The following is an 18,065-nucleotide window of genomic DNA, read 5'->3' as shown; positions in this document are numbered from 1 at the left end:
AGACTTCACCTCTGTACCCCTTGTGGCAGAAATTGAGTCATCCAGAATGGACCCCTCGGGAATCTAGGGGTGGTGCTGGAAGCTGCCAGCCTCAGGCGAGAAACGTCTTTATTCTCGTATCTTCACATTTCATATTCTCCCATATTTCATGATAGTATTACCATAAAAATGGATTTCCCCAAGTCTCCAGGAAGAGCACAATGATTATCCTGTGGTTTCTAATCCCTCCGGGAGATTTCTAGCCTACTTGGGAAGGAGGATCTGATCTGTAAAAGGTAGGGGCGCCCTGGTGGTTCTGTCAGTTGAGCGTCCAACTCTTGATCTTGAGTCAAGTCGTGATCTCACCGTTCAGGAGTTCGAGCCCTGCATCGGGCTTTGCGCTGACAGCGCAGAGCCTGCTTGGGATTCTCTCTCCCTGTCTCTCTCTCTGCTCCTCCCCCGCTCAAAATAAATAAACTTTTTTTTTTTTTTTAATCTGTAAAGGTAACAAATACTTTTGGGATGCTAGAGTTGCCAAATGAAAGGAAGTGGGCTGACTTCGGGCCTGCCAGGTTTCTCCACTCCACACCCCACTTCTGTTGTTTGTGGTATGTGTAGTAGCCAAACTCTGTTAAGTGCTTAATGTGTCGAAGCCTCAGAACATTCTAGTGGAACAGGTGCTACTCAGAAAAGTAACACATGCAAAGGTAAAAAAGTACAACAATAAAAAAAGCTCTCGGTCCCATCAGAGCCCTACGTTCTGTGGTTTCCCTTTGCAGTGCAGACCCCTTTTGTCAGTTTCTGGCTTTTTTTTTTTTTTTTTTTTTTTTTGTAAATCCAAACGTGTCTGTCTGTTGAGGTATGTCCAGTTTGCCCTTTTCAGATAGAGAAATGGAGGCTTAGGTCGCGGTTGGCAGGTCAGAAGAGCCTACTGATGGCTAACCTCCCCACGCTGTCTGCCTCCTGCCCTTAACAGCGCTTGTGCTTTAGCTAAAGTGGTCCTCACAGGAACCCCGCGGGGGTGGACGCCCATACTGCAGATGAGGGCACAGCCTCCCCCAGGGAAGGGCCAGAATGTGGGCTGACGGGGAGGCTTCTACGCAGGACACTTCGCAGACACCATCTAGTTGCACCGCTGCTTGTCACGGACTCCGGTTTTGCCTTCACGAGGTCCTGAGACCTAGTGGTCACCTCTGAAAACCATCAGGCAGGCCCGGAGTTGAGGGAGGGCCTTCAGCTCCATCCAGAAGGACAGGTAGGTTCTGTTTTTAAGCTTGTAGTAAAACATTCAAGCGACACATACATAGGGGTGAAAAGTTGTCGTTGCCCCCGCCCCCTTGCCCACTGCCAAACTCGGGGGTTTTTTCATATCTACCTCCCAGAGGTCACCCTTGGCAGCCTTGGAGAGTGAATCCTTCCAGATTGGCAGGTTTAAATATTTTTCTTTAATGTTTATTTTTGAGAACGAGCGCACACAAAGTGAGGGAGGGGCGGAGGGAGAGAGGGAGGCACAGAATCCAAAGCAGGCTCCAGGTTCTGAACTGTCAGCACAGAGCCTGGTGCGGGGCTCAAACCCACAAACCTGCAAGATCGTGACCTGAGCTGAAGTCGAACGCGTAATCGATTGAGCCACCCAGGCACCCCCCCCCCTTTTTTTTTTTTAATTTTTTTTCTTTTAAATCAGACTGGTAGGTTTTTTTTTTTTTTTTTTTTTTTTCTTCAACGTTTTTTATTTATTTTTGGGACAGAGAGAGACAGAGCATGAACGGGGGAGGGGCAGAAAGAGAGGGAGACACAGAATCGGAAACAGGCTCCAGGCTCCGAGCCGTCAGCCCAGAGCCCGACGCGGGGCTCGAACTCACGGACCGTGAGATCGTGACCTGGCTGAAGTCGGACGCTTAACCGACTGCGCCACCCAGGCGCCCCAGACTGGTAGGTTTAAATGCAGACCCTACCATGTAGCTATGTGACCTTGGACGAGTGACCATTTTGTGGCTCTGTTGCCCCGTGTGTCAAATGGGGTAATAGTACATTCCTCTGATATGTGGGAATTGAATGAATACATTCTTTGAATGGAAATCGCTCTGTGTTAGTTACTGTTACGCACATGTAGCATTAGCTTTTCTTGCATCTTGCTTTCTCTATGTCCTGGAGGTCCTTGTCAGTGCGTTGTGCACCGAGTTCCAAAACCACACTGAACCATGAGCTATTTGATCAGTCTGCTGTTGAGTGACATTGAGCTGGTTTCCTTTGGATACACTTGGGAAAGACTTCCCAAAGTCTGACATCAGGGAGTGTATAAATGCATTTGGGATGTTGATTCCTCCCAAAAGACTAGCATGGTAGCATTTTACATGTCATTTGTTGTTCGGAGAGATCATTTGGGCACGTAGTGCAGAACTTGAAAGGTTTACAAAGACATGCAGTCTTTTTAAGGAAGAAAAAAACAACATAAACAATGAAAAGTAAATCTGTCCCTTCCAGAAGCCACCATTGCAGGGTGGGATTACTGGAGCTGGGTGGGGAGCACCAGTTCAAGTTGGGTATTAGCTTGCTAGAGGGGGCACAGCTCGCCAGCGGCAAAGGTTCAGTCCTGGGCCTCGTTCGCCAGGCACTCTGAGTCTCAACTCTGCCAAGTTGCAGGACTTCAGCACCTTGGTTCTGAGGGAAAAGGCCACAGAGGTGACTTTAGGTGTTTCCATTCCCTCTGGAACAAGTGAGCCGCCTTTTGTGTTCCTAGGAGAGCTTTGGACTTTGCTAATAAAATCTGGCCTTCTCTGACTTTGTCCCTGGGCCCCTGACTCTCCATCTAACCTGGAGAGTTAGGATTCCCCACTTCCAGTCCTAAAAAATGATAACTAAGGTCTATTAAAAAGAAAATACAAGGGCACCTGGGTGGCTCAGTCAGTTAGGCATCCGACTCTTGATTTCGGCTTGGGTCATGATCCCGCAGTTCGTAGGCTCGAGCCCTGAATCAGGCTCTGCGTTGACAGTGGCAGCCTGCTTGGGATTCTCTGTCTCCCTCTCCCTCTGCCCCTCTCCTCTTGCTCTTTCTTTTCTCTCTCTCTCTCTCAAAATAAGTAAACATTAAAAAAAAACAACAACCAGCAGTTCTGCTTATGGTATCATGCATTAGGTTTCTAACAACCGTCTCCCTGCCAAAATACAAAAACCCAAAACAAAACTGGAAACCTCAGGATAGTGATTAAAAAGCAGGTGGGTTTGGGGGAGGCAGTTGAAAGTTGCAGCAAGAGACCCCACCACAGTAGTTTTCTGGCGTGTGTGTGTTTGCCTACGGTGTTAGCTGAGGGCAGGCTGTGGCCCCAGGCACTGTGCCAGGCAGCTAAAACTCAGGTGGAAAAGCGTCTATCTTAGTGGCCTGAAGAAGCAGAGGACAGAACCCCGAATAACCACAGCTACTGGAAAGGAGGGTGCCAGGGAAGGGAAACCCCAAGTTGTAAGTATAAATTCAACCCAAGTCTCTTGCTGACCACTGGGCTATGGATGTGTGGGGCCAACTCAACATAACTGAAGCAAACCGGATTTACACTGTCAGCAACTACAACAGTGTGAATCTGGGATTTCCAGATCTCCCCAAGACAAGAACATTCACATCCTTTGGAGGAATATAACAGAATCCTGAATGGCTACAATGTAACACTATCTGGGACACAAGGCAGAATTACCCAATATACATAGAATGAGGGAAATGTGACTCATTTTCAAGGGAAAAGACAAGATGACCAAGAGAACCCAAGTGTTGGGGGGGGGGGTGCTTGGCTGGCTCAGAGCACATGACTCTTGATCTCATGGTTGTGAGTTCAAGCCCCACACTGGGTGTGGAGCGTATGTTAAGGAAATTAAAAAAAAACTTGGAATCAACAGACAAGGACTTTAAAGCAATTACTACAATTATGCTCATTGAGGTATAAGAAAAATAAATGTATAATGTTGCAAAATAGGAAGTCCCCACAGAGAAAGAAAATGGAAACAACCAAATGGATGTTCTAACACTGAAAATACAATATCAGCAATTTTTAAAATTCACTGGTAGACCTAACAGCAGAAAGAGGATGAGCGATTTCATGCACTGGAACTACATTCATAGGAATTATCCAGTCTGAAAAAGAGGAAAAGACCTTTTAAATAAAGTCTTGAAAGCAGCCTTACCAAAATAACATACTACAATCAAGGGAACTGTGATTCGGGTGATCCTGGATTTGTCCTCAGAAATGGGAGGCCAGAGATCGGAATGTCGTCAAGATAGGGCAAAGAAATGGTCAACCCGAGGATTCTATAGCCAGTGAAGACCAGCCGTTTTCAGATAAACGGAGACTAAAGAGAACTTGTCACCGGCGAAAACTACACTATACAAAATGTTAATGGAAGTCCTTCGAGTTCAAGCAAAAGTTCTGGCCTTGCCTTGCGGAATCTAATGCGTGGAGATGTAAGCTGGAGCTACAAAATGGTGGGAAGGGTGGAACGGACCAGCGGCCTACGCAGTGGCCATCTCTACCGTGTAAGTGAAGTGGTTCAATGCTGACCCTGAATAGACCGAGAAGAGGTAAGGATGTGTGTTTAATCCCTAGAGCAGTACTAAAAGCTGAAGTACCAAGAGAGAAGTCTCAAAGCATTCAAAAAAGCATTCATAAATCCAACAGAAGACAGGAGAGAGGAAAGAGGAACGGAAAGGGAAAGTAAGTAAATCGATGGGTCCAATTTGGCCCTATCAATATTTCCACAAACTTGCTGGAAAGAGGAAGGAGTCGGTTGCAGGGGCAGGAAGCATCGGCTGCCACACAGCTGGGTGTGAACACCACCCCCCCTCACCCCACCCCCCGGCCAGGGGCCTCCGGCTCTGTGCACAGGCATTTAAGCACAAGGGACGATCTGGAGAAGAAGACGCACCCAAGTACCCACCACCATTTTGCCACTTGCTTTCCTCGCCATCATTTGTCGTTCGCAGTGTTCTAGTTCATTCCGGCTAAGTGCTGTCTGTTCTGTTGCACGGCTTGAGACCCTTTCAACTGCTGTCGGATACTGTGTCGGATGGTTGGCCAACACATGGACACTTGTGCGCGTCCACTGCTAAGGGAGGACACCCGGGAAGGCGATTGCTGGCATAGATTACGCGCATCCTTTGCTTGACGAGCTGTTGCCAAATCCCTGTCCAAAGTGATGGATCCCGGTTACCTTACCCCGGTCGTTCAGGAGAAGGACCATTCCCCTGAATTTCCCCCTTACGGGTGAGGACTCCCCGAAGCACAACCTGTGTCTGGGCCAGTCGTGTAGGAGAGGGCGTAGGGAAAGCATTTGGCCAGTTGCCCGTTTTCAGGAAGATAGCGGTAGGGGCCCCGCTAATTAATTACAGGCTTTTTATGCCAGGCCGCGTCTTAGGCTCTAGGGCAGCTGCGTGTAGGTGAAGCTTCACTTTGATCTTAGCCTGAGGTGCTCTCCCAGATGTCACCTGCCTTCTTGAGGGTGGGGACAAGGTCCACCTCCTTACCAACACGTTTCCCAGGGACTCCTCATGGTGGTGCTTCTGAATAAGTTACAGGTCACTCATTTGTTCGGTAAATATTTTGAGCTTCCAGGACATACTTCCTCCAGCAGGGAAGAAGTGAGAAGAAAGCACCAAAAAAAAGATAAAAACAATCCTGCCCTCAGGATGCCTGGCTGGCTGTCTGGGTGGAGCCTGCAACTCCTGATCTCTGGGTTGTGAGTTCAAGCCCCATGCTGGGTGTCCACATTACTTTAAAATCTTTAGGCGCGCCTGGGTGACTCAGTCTGTTGAGTGTCTGACTTCAGCTCAGGTCACGATCTCAGAGTTGGTGGTTTCGAGCCCAGCATGGGGCTCGCTGCTGTCAGCCTGTCCACGCAGAGCCGGCTTCGGATCCTCTTTCCCCTTCTCTCTGCCCCTCCTCCACTTGCGCTCTCCCCAAAATATTTTTTAAATAATAATAAAGTCTTTAAAAAAAAAAAAAAAAAACAACCCTGCCCTCCATGAGGCTTTGCTTTTGATGGGGATGCGTGAAGACTGGGTACATACTGTGGCACCCGTGCTGTTTAGTCTCGCTTCGGATACAGCTAGACAGACCGATGTGCTCCATGGACCCCCTCTCCCACCTCCTCTCACATAGGGGTCACAGAGGCTTGGACCAGAGCATGCAGGGGAGAAAGAAAGCAGAAAGCGTTCACTGTTCCAATCTGATTTTATTGAAAAGGAAACATACAAAAATCATGTACAAAAAAAATTAACCAAACATGTACAGAAAATTCATTCCAGTATCTACAGCAGCGCATATACAGTATTTTACAGGCTGGGCCATCCCTCCCCACTCCCAGACTCCTCCCTCCTCTGCGATTTCCCCCCCTCCCTGACTCCCCTGTCTTCCCCCCAGCGCTTCGCCCTGGGGACTAAGGCTGGGGCGGTTTCCGCCAAAATATCCCACCCCCCCAATGAATGCCAGTGGTCACACGTGCTCTCTCTAAACCTATGCAATGGGATCGATGGGGCGCGGGGTGGTCACGGGCAGAGCACAGGATTCACAGTCTGGGCCCCTCCTGGCCACCCCCAGATGAAGGTGAGGCAGGCATGCCCACCACCCGCCGGCTGGCTCAGGGAAGACGGCTGGGCGCTGGGCTGGGGCAGCCAATCAGACCCACCCCGTTCTCTGGCTCCAGGAGGCTAGTGGTCACGTTTGGCTCATTTGCTCTTCACGGGCCCCCTCCCCAGGAGGAGGGGGGGAAGCACCAGGGGCCTGAGGCCAGGCCCAAAGTGAAGGAGCACTGGGAGGGAGACTCCCCCAGTGTCACCCCTGCAGCTGGAACGGGCAGCCAGCACCAGCAGCCTTTCCTGAGATGGTGGTGGGCGGCAGAGGCGGGCGGCTCTGTCCCCACCCTCTCCGTCACCGCCGCCTTCAGACGCTCAGTCCGTCAGCCCTCTCTCCCCTGGCTCCTCAGCCAGGGACCCAGGAGTCCACATCTCCGTCAGTGCACCCAGGCCAGGCCGGGGCTGGGGCTGGAGTGGCTGCCCTGGCCCGCCCCTGGGACAGGCAGGGCTGGCAGTCCGGTATGCTACATGGTGCAGAAAAAGTCCCCCGCGCTGGCCAGGGCATCAGGAGGTGGGAGGGTCCTGCCCCCCAAGTCCCCGACGTCCACCGGGCGGGTGCAGGCACCTAATTGGGCTCCATCTCCGGGGCCCCGCGGGCCCTGGGTAAGGGCAGGAGTCCCATGATGAGATTGTACAGGACCCTCCAGGGTGAGGGGCGGTGTCGCTGCTGCTCCTCTTGTCTCTAGGGAGAGAGAGAGAAAAGGAAGTTGGAGCGGGCTAGTGGCAGGGGAGGCACAGTCCTAAGAGCGATCTGCAGTCTGAACCAACCCTCAGAGCCTAGGTACTCTTGTCGTTAATTGGGCCCAAGTCCCAGTTCCTCGACCACCTGGGCTCATGTCACCACCTCAAGGGACGAGGGCATCCTCATCTAGAGCAGAACAGGATGGAGAGGATGCTGCAGACAAGACAGAATGCTCTCAGCACAGTGCTTGCTTGGAGCAGGGGTGCCCCTCGTCTCCAGTTTCCAGAAAGTCACCAAAGTCAGCCAAGGCTGGGGGTGGGGGAGGCGGCAGGGGAGTCTGGATGGCAGCCTGTCCCGCCCTCCCCTCAAAGGCTGGCAAGTGGGAGAGAAGGGAGCAGGGAGCCCACGGTCTCAGCAATTCTATTTTTCTTTTTTAATGTTTATTTTTGAGAGACAGACAGTTACAGAGACAGAGTGTGAGCGGGGGAGGGGCAGAGAGAGGGAGGCACAGAATCCGAAGCAGGCTCCGGGCTCTGAGCTGTCAGCACAGAGCCCTACGTGGTGCTCGAACTCACGAGCTGTGAGATCATGACCTGAGCCGAAGTCAGCCGCCCAACTGACGGAGCCGCCCAGGAGCCCCGGTCTCAGCAATTCTAGAACAATCTGTAAAAGGACAAGAACTGAGAACCACAGTTCACATTCTGTGTGGAGGCTGCGTGGAAACATATCCAGGCAAAGCTAACCCCCTGCCCTCCTCCCCAGTGACAGGATGAAGGCTTGGGGTGGCCTCCAGGCCCCTCTCAGTTCCAAATTGCTAGCAAAGCGAGAACAAAAGATACTAGATACACGAAAAGAGTCCCCACCGGTAAAAATTAAACGTAAGCTGTAGCACTCTCCCGCTCCTATCCTGAGTGCATGGCCGGGCCCTGTGCTTAAGGGCCCACCTAGTCTCAGCCCCATGAAAAGAGGAGAAAGCCATCTTACAGCTGAGGACAAGGTCAGAGAAGCCATCCTAATGATCCTAGTGGGTGCCAGGGTGTGGGATGCCTTGTACCAGCCCCTGCCGCCTCATTACTCCCTCCTGCAGCCAGGAGGTAGCAAAGGGGGCACGTCAGAATGACATTAGTTAAAAAGCCTACCAATGGCACACTGTTACAGGGTGCCACCTGGCACAGACATCTCTGTGAGCAAGCTGGCAATCATCTAGTAAAGCCGAGGGCGGGGGGCGGGGGGGGGGGGCGCAGCACCCGGGGATCTACCCTGGGGGTACACACAAGTGCACCAGAGATGGGCATCGTTTGGAAGACACCAAAAACACCACCAGCACCACCACCACCGCCAAAAAAAAACAAGCAACAAAAAAGGCCAGTAACATTTGAAACATTTTTAAAAATCCTAAATACCCACCAGTGAGAAAATGAACAAGGATACTATACGATCCGATAGAATGCTACACAGCAGCGAAAATGTATGAGCTAAAAGCTTCTTTGCTCCCATGGCTCAATCTCAAAGCACGATACAGGGAGGGGGAAAGTTTGGAGAGGAACACACCGTGTCGTGTACATTAAGCCAAAAAGCATCCTACCAACCTAAGCACTGTTTGTGGCCTGATAAATACGTAGTGAAAGAATCAGCACCCGGGGGGTCAGGGGACAAGCCAACTTGAGAGGTTTGCTTTGGAAAGGAGGAGAAGAGGGTCAAGGGAAGGGAACAAGGGGCTTCACAACATCCGGGTTTTGTTTTTCTTTCAACAAGCAAGCCGTGCGGGTGTAATGTTCGGATTGGACAGAGCCGGGTGGTGGGCGCGCTGATATTTGTTATTCTCTATTCTCCGCTGCAGGCTTCACAGATTTTGTTTTAGAGGCCGAGGTGTGGGCTTGGGGGCGGGGCGTCCCGCGGGGCGGGGCTCCAGGGCCCGCCCCCGGCCGCCCGGGAAGCCGGGTGACGCGCTGCCGGCCGCGCGCCGGCGGGTGGGAGGGGCGGGCGCGGCCGCGCCGCCGCTGCTGACTCACCGGCTATAAATAGCCCGGGATATATGAGCCGCTCCGCCGAGCGCCGCCCTCAGTCCCCGCGGCCGCGGGCCACGGGCGCGCCGCGGCGCTCGAGGCGGTCCGGGCCCCTGCCCGGGCTGTGCCCGCCGCGGCGCGGGCCCTTCGGCAGGTCCGCGGGCCCGCCGCCCCTCCCACCTGCCTGTCCCCGGCGCGACCCCGCCGCGCCGGGCGGCAGCTGCCGCACATCTGGCGGGGCGGCCCGCAGCCCCCTCCCGGGCGGGAAGTCCCACCTGCCGTCTTCCCCTCCCCCAGCACTCACCCGCCGCTCGTACAGCGCGTTGAGGTCGTCCGCCATCCGCCGCAGCTGGGCCCCGATCTCCCGGGCCCACTGCTCCTCCTCCCCCCGGACTCCCGGGGCTGCCTGGGTGGGGCCGCCCGCCAGGGCCCCCGGGGCGCTGGGCACCGGCGATTCCAGGTGCTGCTCTGCCGGCGAGAGTGAGGGCTGAGGACCTGGGGAAAGCCGGGGGTGGGGTGGGGGGGTGGGGGGGGCGTGATCAGCACCCACCACCCCTCTAGGCCCTGAGGTGTTCCCGAGGGACCAATTAGCCAGGGCCCGCTTCTCCCTTTTCCAGCCTCCTGGTTTCCTTTCTACTCCCCGCCTCATTTCTAGCAATTCTGTTTTCCCCTCCTAAAGTCAGGTTTCTCAGCTTCTACTCCCCAGGTACCAGAAAGCAAGAAGAGGCCCGGAGGAGGCCTCTCTGGGGGCCACCTGTCTAGCCAGCTACCACCCCCACTACCCATGTTAGTCTGGAAGTCCTTCCTCTTATCCGACCTAACTCTTCCAAAACGGGACCAAATTTTGCCTGCTCCATTTACCAGACGGGGAAACTAAGGCCCACCCTAAGAAGTGGCCCAAGGTCACATAGGGATAAGGCGACTGACTACACCCAGTCACAAGCCTCAGGTCTCCTGCCCTCTCGTGTCCAACCACAGTGAAGCCACACCCCCCGGATGTGGCAGGGGCATGGAGACCAGAAGGCCAGACTGGCTGCCTCCGAGCTCGGGCCTGGCGGGGGCTGGGATTCGGGAGATGCCTTCCTGCCTCACCCCCTTCTGAGCAGCCCCGAAGTCTCCTCCTCCCTCCTTGCCACACCAGGTCCTGGTGTGAGGGATCTCTGAGGCCTAAGATCGGGGCCTCAGTTTCCACACCTGTGACTGTGGGCTTGAAACCGGGTCCCCTCTTGCCCCCGCTGCCTGCCGGGGAACTCAGCCGGGGAAGTTTTCTCTCCCCTGACCTCCCTGGGCTTCAGGCACAGGGTGCGGGGGTTGGGGTGGAGAGAGAAGCCAGGAGCGTCTTCCCTGCCACCGAGTGTGCTCCCTGCGATGGGGCGAGCAGGGCACCACAGGGTTAACAGCCCATCCGGCAGGGGACCTTTAACCCTTCCCTTCCCAAGACTCACTTTCCCACTCCCGCCTCCCCCACCCCCACTTTCCCCCGCACAATGGCCCCTCCCCCTCTCCTCTCTCCACCCGGACTGCGGAGAGGGGCGGCCCTGGCCGGAGATGCAGATGAAGGCAAAAGGCCACCCTCCCCTAAGTCCTGAAGTGACAGTCCTCTCGCTCTGCCCACACTCTCCCCAACCACGGTCCTCTGGGAGGTTAAGGAGACCCAGACTAGGGGGGCGGCGGGGGGGGGGGGGGAAGGGGAGGGGGCGGTGCTGGGAAACAGCTGCTGCCCCAGGCCCGGAAAAGGCCGTGGGCTGCAACTCGGGGACTGCAGTCAGATTCCAGGAGGGACTTCCCACTCGGCCTCCCCCCTTCCTACCCCCCCCCCCCCGCCCCCAGCCTCCCACTCCTTCTTCCTGCTTCTTGCAACACAAAGACCACACTGGCCACACCCTCCCTGTGGCCCGGCCGGCTCGCCGCCTCCCCCCACTCGCTCCCACTTCTCCAGTCCCTCAGTGTCTCTTTCCCGGCTCCCAGCATCCCGGGGCGCCAGTTGTGGGGCGGCACTCACCGTCCGGGCGCGGACCTCGGGGCCGGCTGCGGGGACCCCCAGGCCAGCGGGGGCCCCCCAGGGCGGCGGTGACGGCGGGCGGGGCGGTGGGGGCGCAGAGGTAGGCGGCGGGCAGCAGGGCGGGGGCGGCGGGGGCGGCGGGCAGGCCGGGCTCGCAGAGGCCGCAGGACACGGCCGAGGGCACCAGGCGGCTGAGGGGAAAGGGGCGCGGGCCGTCGCGGGCCAGGCCCTCTACGGGCTCCGGGGAGCTGCCCTCCTGGCGTGCTCGGGCCATGGCGCTCCCTGGGGCCTGCAGGACAGGGGGAGAGGGGTGCGGTCAGCGGGGAAGTGCAGAGGGCACCAAGGCCCCACAATACACACACCCTACCTGGGGGACACGGGACACCCCCTCTCCTGCACGCGGCTATCAGCACACTTGGGGGGGGGCAGGGAAGCCCAGGGATGGCTCCCACAGAACACAGGGCCCCGGATGGGGGACTGTAGGTGTGCCTGATGACCCCACAAGACACACACCCACCGAGGGTCTGATGCGGGGCACCTGGCCGGTGGGGACAGCCTCCCGCGCACATGGTGATGGGCACACATGAGGGACAAGGAGGTACAGGATGGAGGCACAGCAAGTCCAAGGGCTCACGCGGGACCCAGATGGAGGGGTCTGTCAGGTGTGTGTGTGTGTGTGTGTATGAGAGCTGACAGCCTCACAACACAAACTCACCCAGCCTGGGAGTCCCCCGGGGGGGGGGGGGGCATGGCCTGGTGGGGCTAACTTCCAGAACACAGTGATGGGCACACACAGGGACTCATGCAGGACCCCAATGGAAGAGACCACGGATGGGTGCGAAAGGCCCACGGCACACAGATAAGGACTCACTCAGGACTGGCCAGCCTGACCTCCTCCCCCCTCATCTCCCACTTGCACAGAAACACCGAGATGGTTACAGTCTCCGACACTGCTACCCAGTGCGGGACGCACACACAGTGGCCACAACGTGGACATACAGACACTCAGACCGTCCGAAGGCATAGACACACAACGCATACTGGCTGGCACGACCCGTCCCCTCCATCCCCGTACACACACACACACACACACACACACACACACACACAGACCGCCAGAACCTCACATGCTGACCCACTGTTGATATGCCCGTGGACACACACACGCAACGCAGCCATGGAAAACACGGAAACACACTAAATACGCACTGCCAGACTTTGCAAACACACACGCCCCTCCCCCCCGCACACCCAAGAGGTAAGACCTAGGCGCCCATCAACACGAAACACATCCACGGCCACATGCAGACCGACACGACCAAAACACGCCCCCTTGTCACCAACTCTCGGCCCCCAGGACACATGTACGTCGGGCCCCCACAGGCACAGGTCACCGGACCCAGATGCGTCACCACACATGCCGGGCCACGGCCAGGGCCACGACCCACGGATGCAGGCGAGCAGACATCAACTCACCCTCCTCCGCCAACTGTCAGCCCCGGACACACACGCACACACCGCGGCTAACTCTAATCCCACACAGCCCTGGCAACGCACACCTAAAGCACCCACAGAAAACACTGGTCTCACGTGACCGACATAAACACTACACACGCAGCCCACATGACACACATGAGCCAGCCGATCACAGAGAGAAGCCCCTCAGACCCAGCGCGCGCGCGCGCGCACACACACACGCACCTGGACAGAACACAGACACCGAGAGAACTCACACACGCGCCTGGACAGCACACAGACGTCGCATTCAGCACGCGCACCGTCACAAACGCTTAGCTGAGACACATGCCCTGGAGATGCACACACACACAGTCACAGACAGTCCACATCGTGGACGCAAGCCCAGCACATGGGGCAAGCCACACACAGACGGACCCACAAACACAGCTCACTCTCGCAGCACACAAACACTCCGTCCACCCGCCGTGGCACGCGCAGGCGACACAGACCCACGGAGTCACCCCCACACAGCGCGCGCGCGCACACACACACAACTCTCACCGAGACCCCCCCCCCCCCAGGTACAGCACACATAAACAACACCCACCCCTCCGGCAGGGCACACACAGAGCCTCGCATACATGAATGCACACGGGGACTCCAGCGCCCACGGCGACGGGCCACAGCCCCAACACTCCCCTGTACTGGCACCGCCACTCCCAGCAGACCCCAGCACAAACTCGGAGACAGGCACACGCACACACCCAGGCGAGACACCTGCAGATCCACAACCCCGCACACGCGCGCTCCCACGGCGGGCCCAGACTCCCCCCTCCGCTGTCACAGCACCCCCCCCCCCCACCCCGCCACCGCCACGTGCGCCCGCCCCGCCCGCCAGGCGAGCGCGGGGCCAATAACCGGCTGTTGCTGGGGCGCAGCCCCCGCCCGTAGGAGCCGCAGACTCCACGGCCCGCGTGCCGCCCCCTGTCGCCGCCCCCAGCGGGCGCGCGCCTGGGGTGTGGCCGCCCCGACAAGCCGGGCCCCCCCCCCCCCACGCCCGCCCCTCCCGGACTGCGGGGGCCGGGGCAGTCGGGGTCGACTCACTTCCCCGGGCCCGCACTGGCCGCCAGGGGGCGCTGCCGAGCCTGCACCCCATTGTTTGTAAACAAACCCGCCAGACCGCTGAGGCACCTGCGCTCCCGGACCCTTAGCGCCTCCCGCCCAGCGACCCCAGCCCAGGGTCGCTGGTGGGGTGGAGGGCGGGGAGAGAGGGAGGCACGCTGTGGGGATGCAGCGCGCCCCCACTGCTCTCCCAGCGCACTCCTGCCACCTCCTCCAGGGAGCCCACCCGGCCTGGCCAATCGCGGCCAGCGAGGACTCGGGGTGCGCACACTCACCCCGGGGGCATGAACACGCCGGAGGGGGCGGCGATGGGGGGGGCGGGCGGCTTCCTTCAAGAGGGCGCGCCCGCCGAGCGCCGCTCGCTGCGACGGCTGCTGCTGCTGCTGCTGCGGCCGCTGCTACTTGCTGCTCTAACTGCAGTGGCGGCTGCTGTGGCTGTGGCTGCCGCTGCTCCTGCTCCGGCTGCAGGCGCGTCCGCGTCGTGGCCGCCGCTGCCGATTTTGCTGCCGCCGCCGCCGCCGGGCGCCCGCTCGCATGTGGCTCGCGCCGCGTCTCAGGCCGCCCGGCGGATCCCCGGCCCGCTCGGCGGCCGCCCCGCCCCGCCCCGCCCCGCCCCCGCCCCCGCCCGGCGGGTCCCACGCCCCGCCCCCGCGTGACGCCACGGCCCCGCCCGCCCGCCCGCCCGCCGCGGACAAGTCGGGACTTGCAGGCGCGCGCCGCGCCCCCTACCTCCGCGCGGGGGTTTCCCTGCAGCCGGGGGCGGGGCAGTGCCTGGCCCCGGGGAGAGGGGGACCGAGGCGCGCGGACGGGGGCCCCGCCCAGACCGCGGGACAGCCGGACACCCACGCTGACACACTGACACACTGACTGAGACCCACAGACCCACGCGCCCGGAGACGTGTACGCAGGCTGACCGACTGGCGCTCCGGGGTACACAAAGTCACGTGCTGACAGGGCCACGGGGACACGCCGACTCGCAGGCACACGGCCACGCACAGACGCACACCCTGGGCGGGGGCGTGGATGTGCAGACTCCCACACCGGGGCACACACACTCCCACACCCAGGCACCAACGCGTAGTCCGGCTGGACGAGAGGGTCACAGGGACACGCAGACGACACGATGACGGGGGTGTGTTGCACAAGCACCTGCACTGATGAGCGCATCCAGACCCACAAACTGTGTTCACAGACGTCCCCACGGAACAGGCACCCACAACACACACACACACACACACACACACACACACACACACACACTCACAGGCTGAGAGCTTCTCAGGATGTACGCACGCTTCCTGATAGGCGCAGCGGGACATACACACACACACCTGTCACAGGGACACCTGGACACACAGCGCGATCTAGGTGACACTCCCACTCCTACAGGGACACACGCAAACACGCCCACACCAATTCACAGCTGGCACGTTGCAACTGTCAGAAACGGACTTTCACAGACACAGATCGAGTTAGACATCAACAAAAATTGACCCCCGATACGGTCACAAAGTCACACCTGTAAAAGGTTCCCGGTAACTGGCCCACTGACAGGACACACTCTGGAGCATGCACACCTAGCCACACTTGCCACAAATCTGACGGGGCACCCAGGGAAGAAGGAAGCCCCAGGCACCTGACGGGGACATGCCCGGGCAGCCCCTGCACTGAGGTACACCCCTGCCTTCTGGCTTTCACTTCCCTTTCTCAGTTTCTCTTTGTCATTCTTGCCCTCTCTTGGACTTGGTGACCCCCTATCCTTCCTCCCCCCCCCTCCCCCCCCCCCCCCCCCCCCGCCTCCCGCCAAGGGCTCCGGAGCTCGGTCTCCTGTACACCTTCAGTTCCCTCTATGTCCCCCCCACTCAGGGCCAGTGGCCTCTGAGTGCCCAGCACCGGGCTGGCTGAGAAGGATGCCAGACGCGAGCAAAGGTGGGCTTCTCCAGGTTCTCAAAGGTGGTTCCCCCGGGGGGCCAGGTCCCTCCATTTCCCAGGAGAAACAGGAAATGCACATCTCCTGTGAAATCTCCTGACTTGAGATATTGGGGAGTTGGGGGGCGCCTGGCTGGCTCAGTCCGAAGGGCAAGCAACTCTTAAGCTCCAGATCATGAGTTCAGGCCCCACATTGGGTGTAGAGCTTACTCACTAAATAAATAAATACTGGGGACTAATTCAGCCTTCCTTCCCTTCCTTCATTCATTCGTTTCCCTTTTCTTCCTCCCTTCCAGTGTTTTTCAAACTGGGGATCATGAGCAAACCATGGATTGTGAAATCACTTTTGTGGATCTTGTTTTTACTGAACTTTATTGAGCTGTATTTATATGTAATTAACTTCACTCTTTTAGGTGTAAGGCTTGGTGAGTTGTGACTAATGTATGCTGTGTGTAAATGTGCGTGCACCACCACAATCAAGATTCAGAACATTTCTTTTTTTCCATTTTTTAAAGTTTATTTATTTTGAGAGAGGAGAGAGAGCACGAGTAGAGGAGGGGCAGAGAGAGAGGAAGAGAGAGAGAATCCCAAGCGGGCTCTACACATCAGCGCAGAGCCCAATGCCGGGGGTTCGAACTCACAAACTGTCAAATCATGACCGAACCAAGAGTCGGATGTTTAACCCACTGAGCCGCCCAGGCACCCCAAGATCCGGAACATTTCTATCACCCCAAATACTCCCCTGGTGCCCCTTTATAGCCAATCCCTTGACTTGTGACTTGAGTGGTTCATGACCAGACTTAGAAAGAAAGAAAGAAAGAAAGAAAGAAAGAAAGAAAGAAAGAAAGAAAGAAAGAAAGAAAGAAAGAAAGAAAGAAAGAGAAAAAGAATATCATTTAAAACTATCGTGAAGTCAAAGGAAAATGTTGCTTTGTGAAAAATTTCTTTATACATCCGGAATACATACCAGGTCACAAAGAGTGTGTGTTTCTGACCGTAAACCAAGTTTAAAGGTGTTTGAGAAAAGCTGCTTTAGACCTTTATGAAATGAGATCATGCATGGGAGTCAAGTGAGTGCAGCGTCTGACACATAGTGAGCACCTCATAAATGTTAGCTCTTATCACTAGTAATACTAATTATTGTCCATGTTTGCGCTGTGCCTGGCAAACCCAGCCCTGGGCTAGCTCACAGTCTGTCCTTACTTACAGATCTGTCCCCTCCAGCTGCCTCATCTAAGACTGGACACCAGGAAGCCAGATGTGTTGGAATGTTAGAAAACAAAACAAAACAAAACAAAACAAAACAAAACAAAACAAAACAAAACAAAACAACCGAGTGTGACAACTGGTGGGGAGAGAGGTGTGGGCCAAGAGTTTACCAGGCCATCAACATGGTCACCTGTTGAGATCCTTCCCATTGTCTAGTCCAGATCCTGTCCCAAATCCTGGCATCCTATCACCCCGGACCAGGGGTCTCAACCTCAAGAGCCATAAGTGTTAGATAAGTGAGAGAAGTGCCTCCAGTGTAAGGCAACAGGGAGTAGTGAGGACTGTGGCTAAGTGGAGCAGGTGTTTTCCTTCTAGAGGCATAACAAACTGCGTGGGCAAAGAAAAATAAAGTTTGTGACTGGCTCGGAGGGCTGCCTTTTTGAGAGCCCCCTATCCTAGGGGCCCAGGGAAGGAGAAGGCCCCACTCACCTCCACCTATACCTGGTCTCCTGAGGGACCAAGGGACTCTGTCTTCTAAGTTCCTGGAAGAGCATTCTGGGTCTCCTTCCAACCCTACCTCTGGTCCCTGCTCCCCTGGATAGGAGACAAGGGTCTATTTTTTTTGGGGGGGTGGAGTGGGGAAGGGACAAGGGTCTCTTAAGATGGGAGGAGTCACCCACACCTCTGATAGAGAAACAGAGATACAGACAGAGAGAGATACTGACAGAGAGAGACAGGAAGACTCAGCTCAGGGAAGTGGAGAAAGTCAGAGACTGAGGGAGGGGTCAGAAGGAGAGAACATGAGAGGGCTCAGGGGTGGGGTGGTCGACAGGGGACAGAGCGGGCCAGGCTTGGCACAGACCAGGGTTTCTCCACCTCCTCTCTGTTTGGGGCCAAATAGGATTCCTTAGCATGGAGGCTGTCACGTGATTTGTAGGGCCCTCAGTGACCTCCCTGACCCCTACCCACTAGACGCTAGAGCACCCCACCCTTTGTGACAATCACCAAATGTCTTCAAACATTGCCAAATATCGCCTGGGAGGCAAAATCACCCCTGTCTGAAAG

General features: G+C 56.9%; 1 protein-coding gene across 5 annotated transcripts; it reads right to left on the bottom strand.

Moving 5' to 3' along the window:
- Positions 1-6,172: 6,172 nt before the first annotated feature.
- BBC3 (BCL2 binding component 3) lies at positions 6,173-15,464 on the bottom strand. 5 transcript variants are annotated; one of them, XM_058706973.1, is made up of 4 exons: positions 15,382-15,464; positions 11,283-11,571; positions 9,585-9,775; positions 6,173-7,274 (listed from the first exon to the last, which is right to left on the bottom strand). In XM_058706973.1, exons 2-4 carry the CDS (start codon positions 11,554-11,556, stop codon positions 7,158-7,160), a joined length of 582 nt encoding a protein of 193 aa, XP_058562956.1. In that variant the 5' UTR covers positions 11,557-11,571; positions 15,382-15,464; the 3' UTR covers positions 6,173-7,157. The 5 variants fall into 5 exon arrangements, with proteins under 5 accessions (XP_058562956.1, XP_058562955.1, XP_058562959.1 ...); XM_058706972.1 differs by lacking the exon at positions 15,382-15,464 and adding an exon at positions 14,138-14,277; XM_058706976.1 differs by lacking the exon at positions 15,382-15,464 and adding an exon at positions 13,505-13,578.
- Between the last annotated feature and the right edge of the window lie 2,601 nt (positions 15,465-18,065).

Source organism: Neofelis nebulosa, chromosome 17, assembly GCF_028018385.1.
Source record: "Neofelis nebulosa isolate mNeoNeb1 chromosome 17, mNeoNeb1.pri, whole genome shotgun sequence".
NCBI classification, from domain to species: domain Eukaryota; kingdom Metazoa; phylum Chordata; class Mammalia; order Carnivora; family Felidae; genus Neofelis; species Neofelis nebulosa.
The sequence above is the reverse complement of the archived record's forward strand: the minus strand, read 5'-3'. Positions and strand labels throughout refer to the sequence as shown.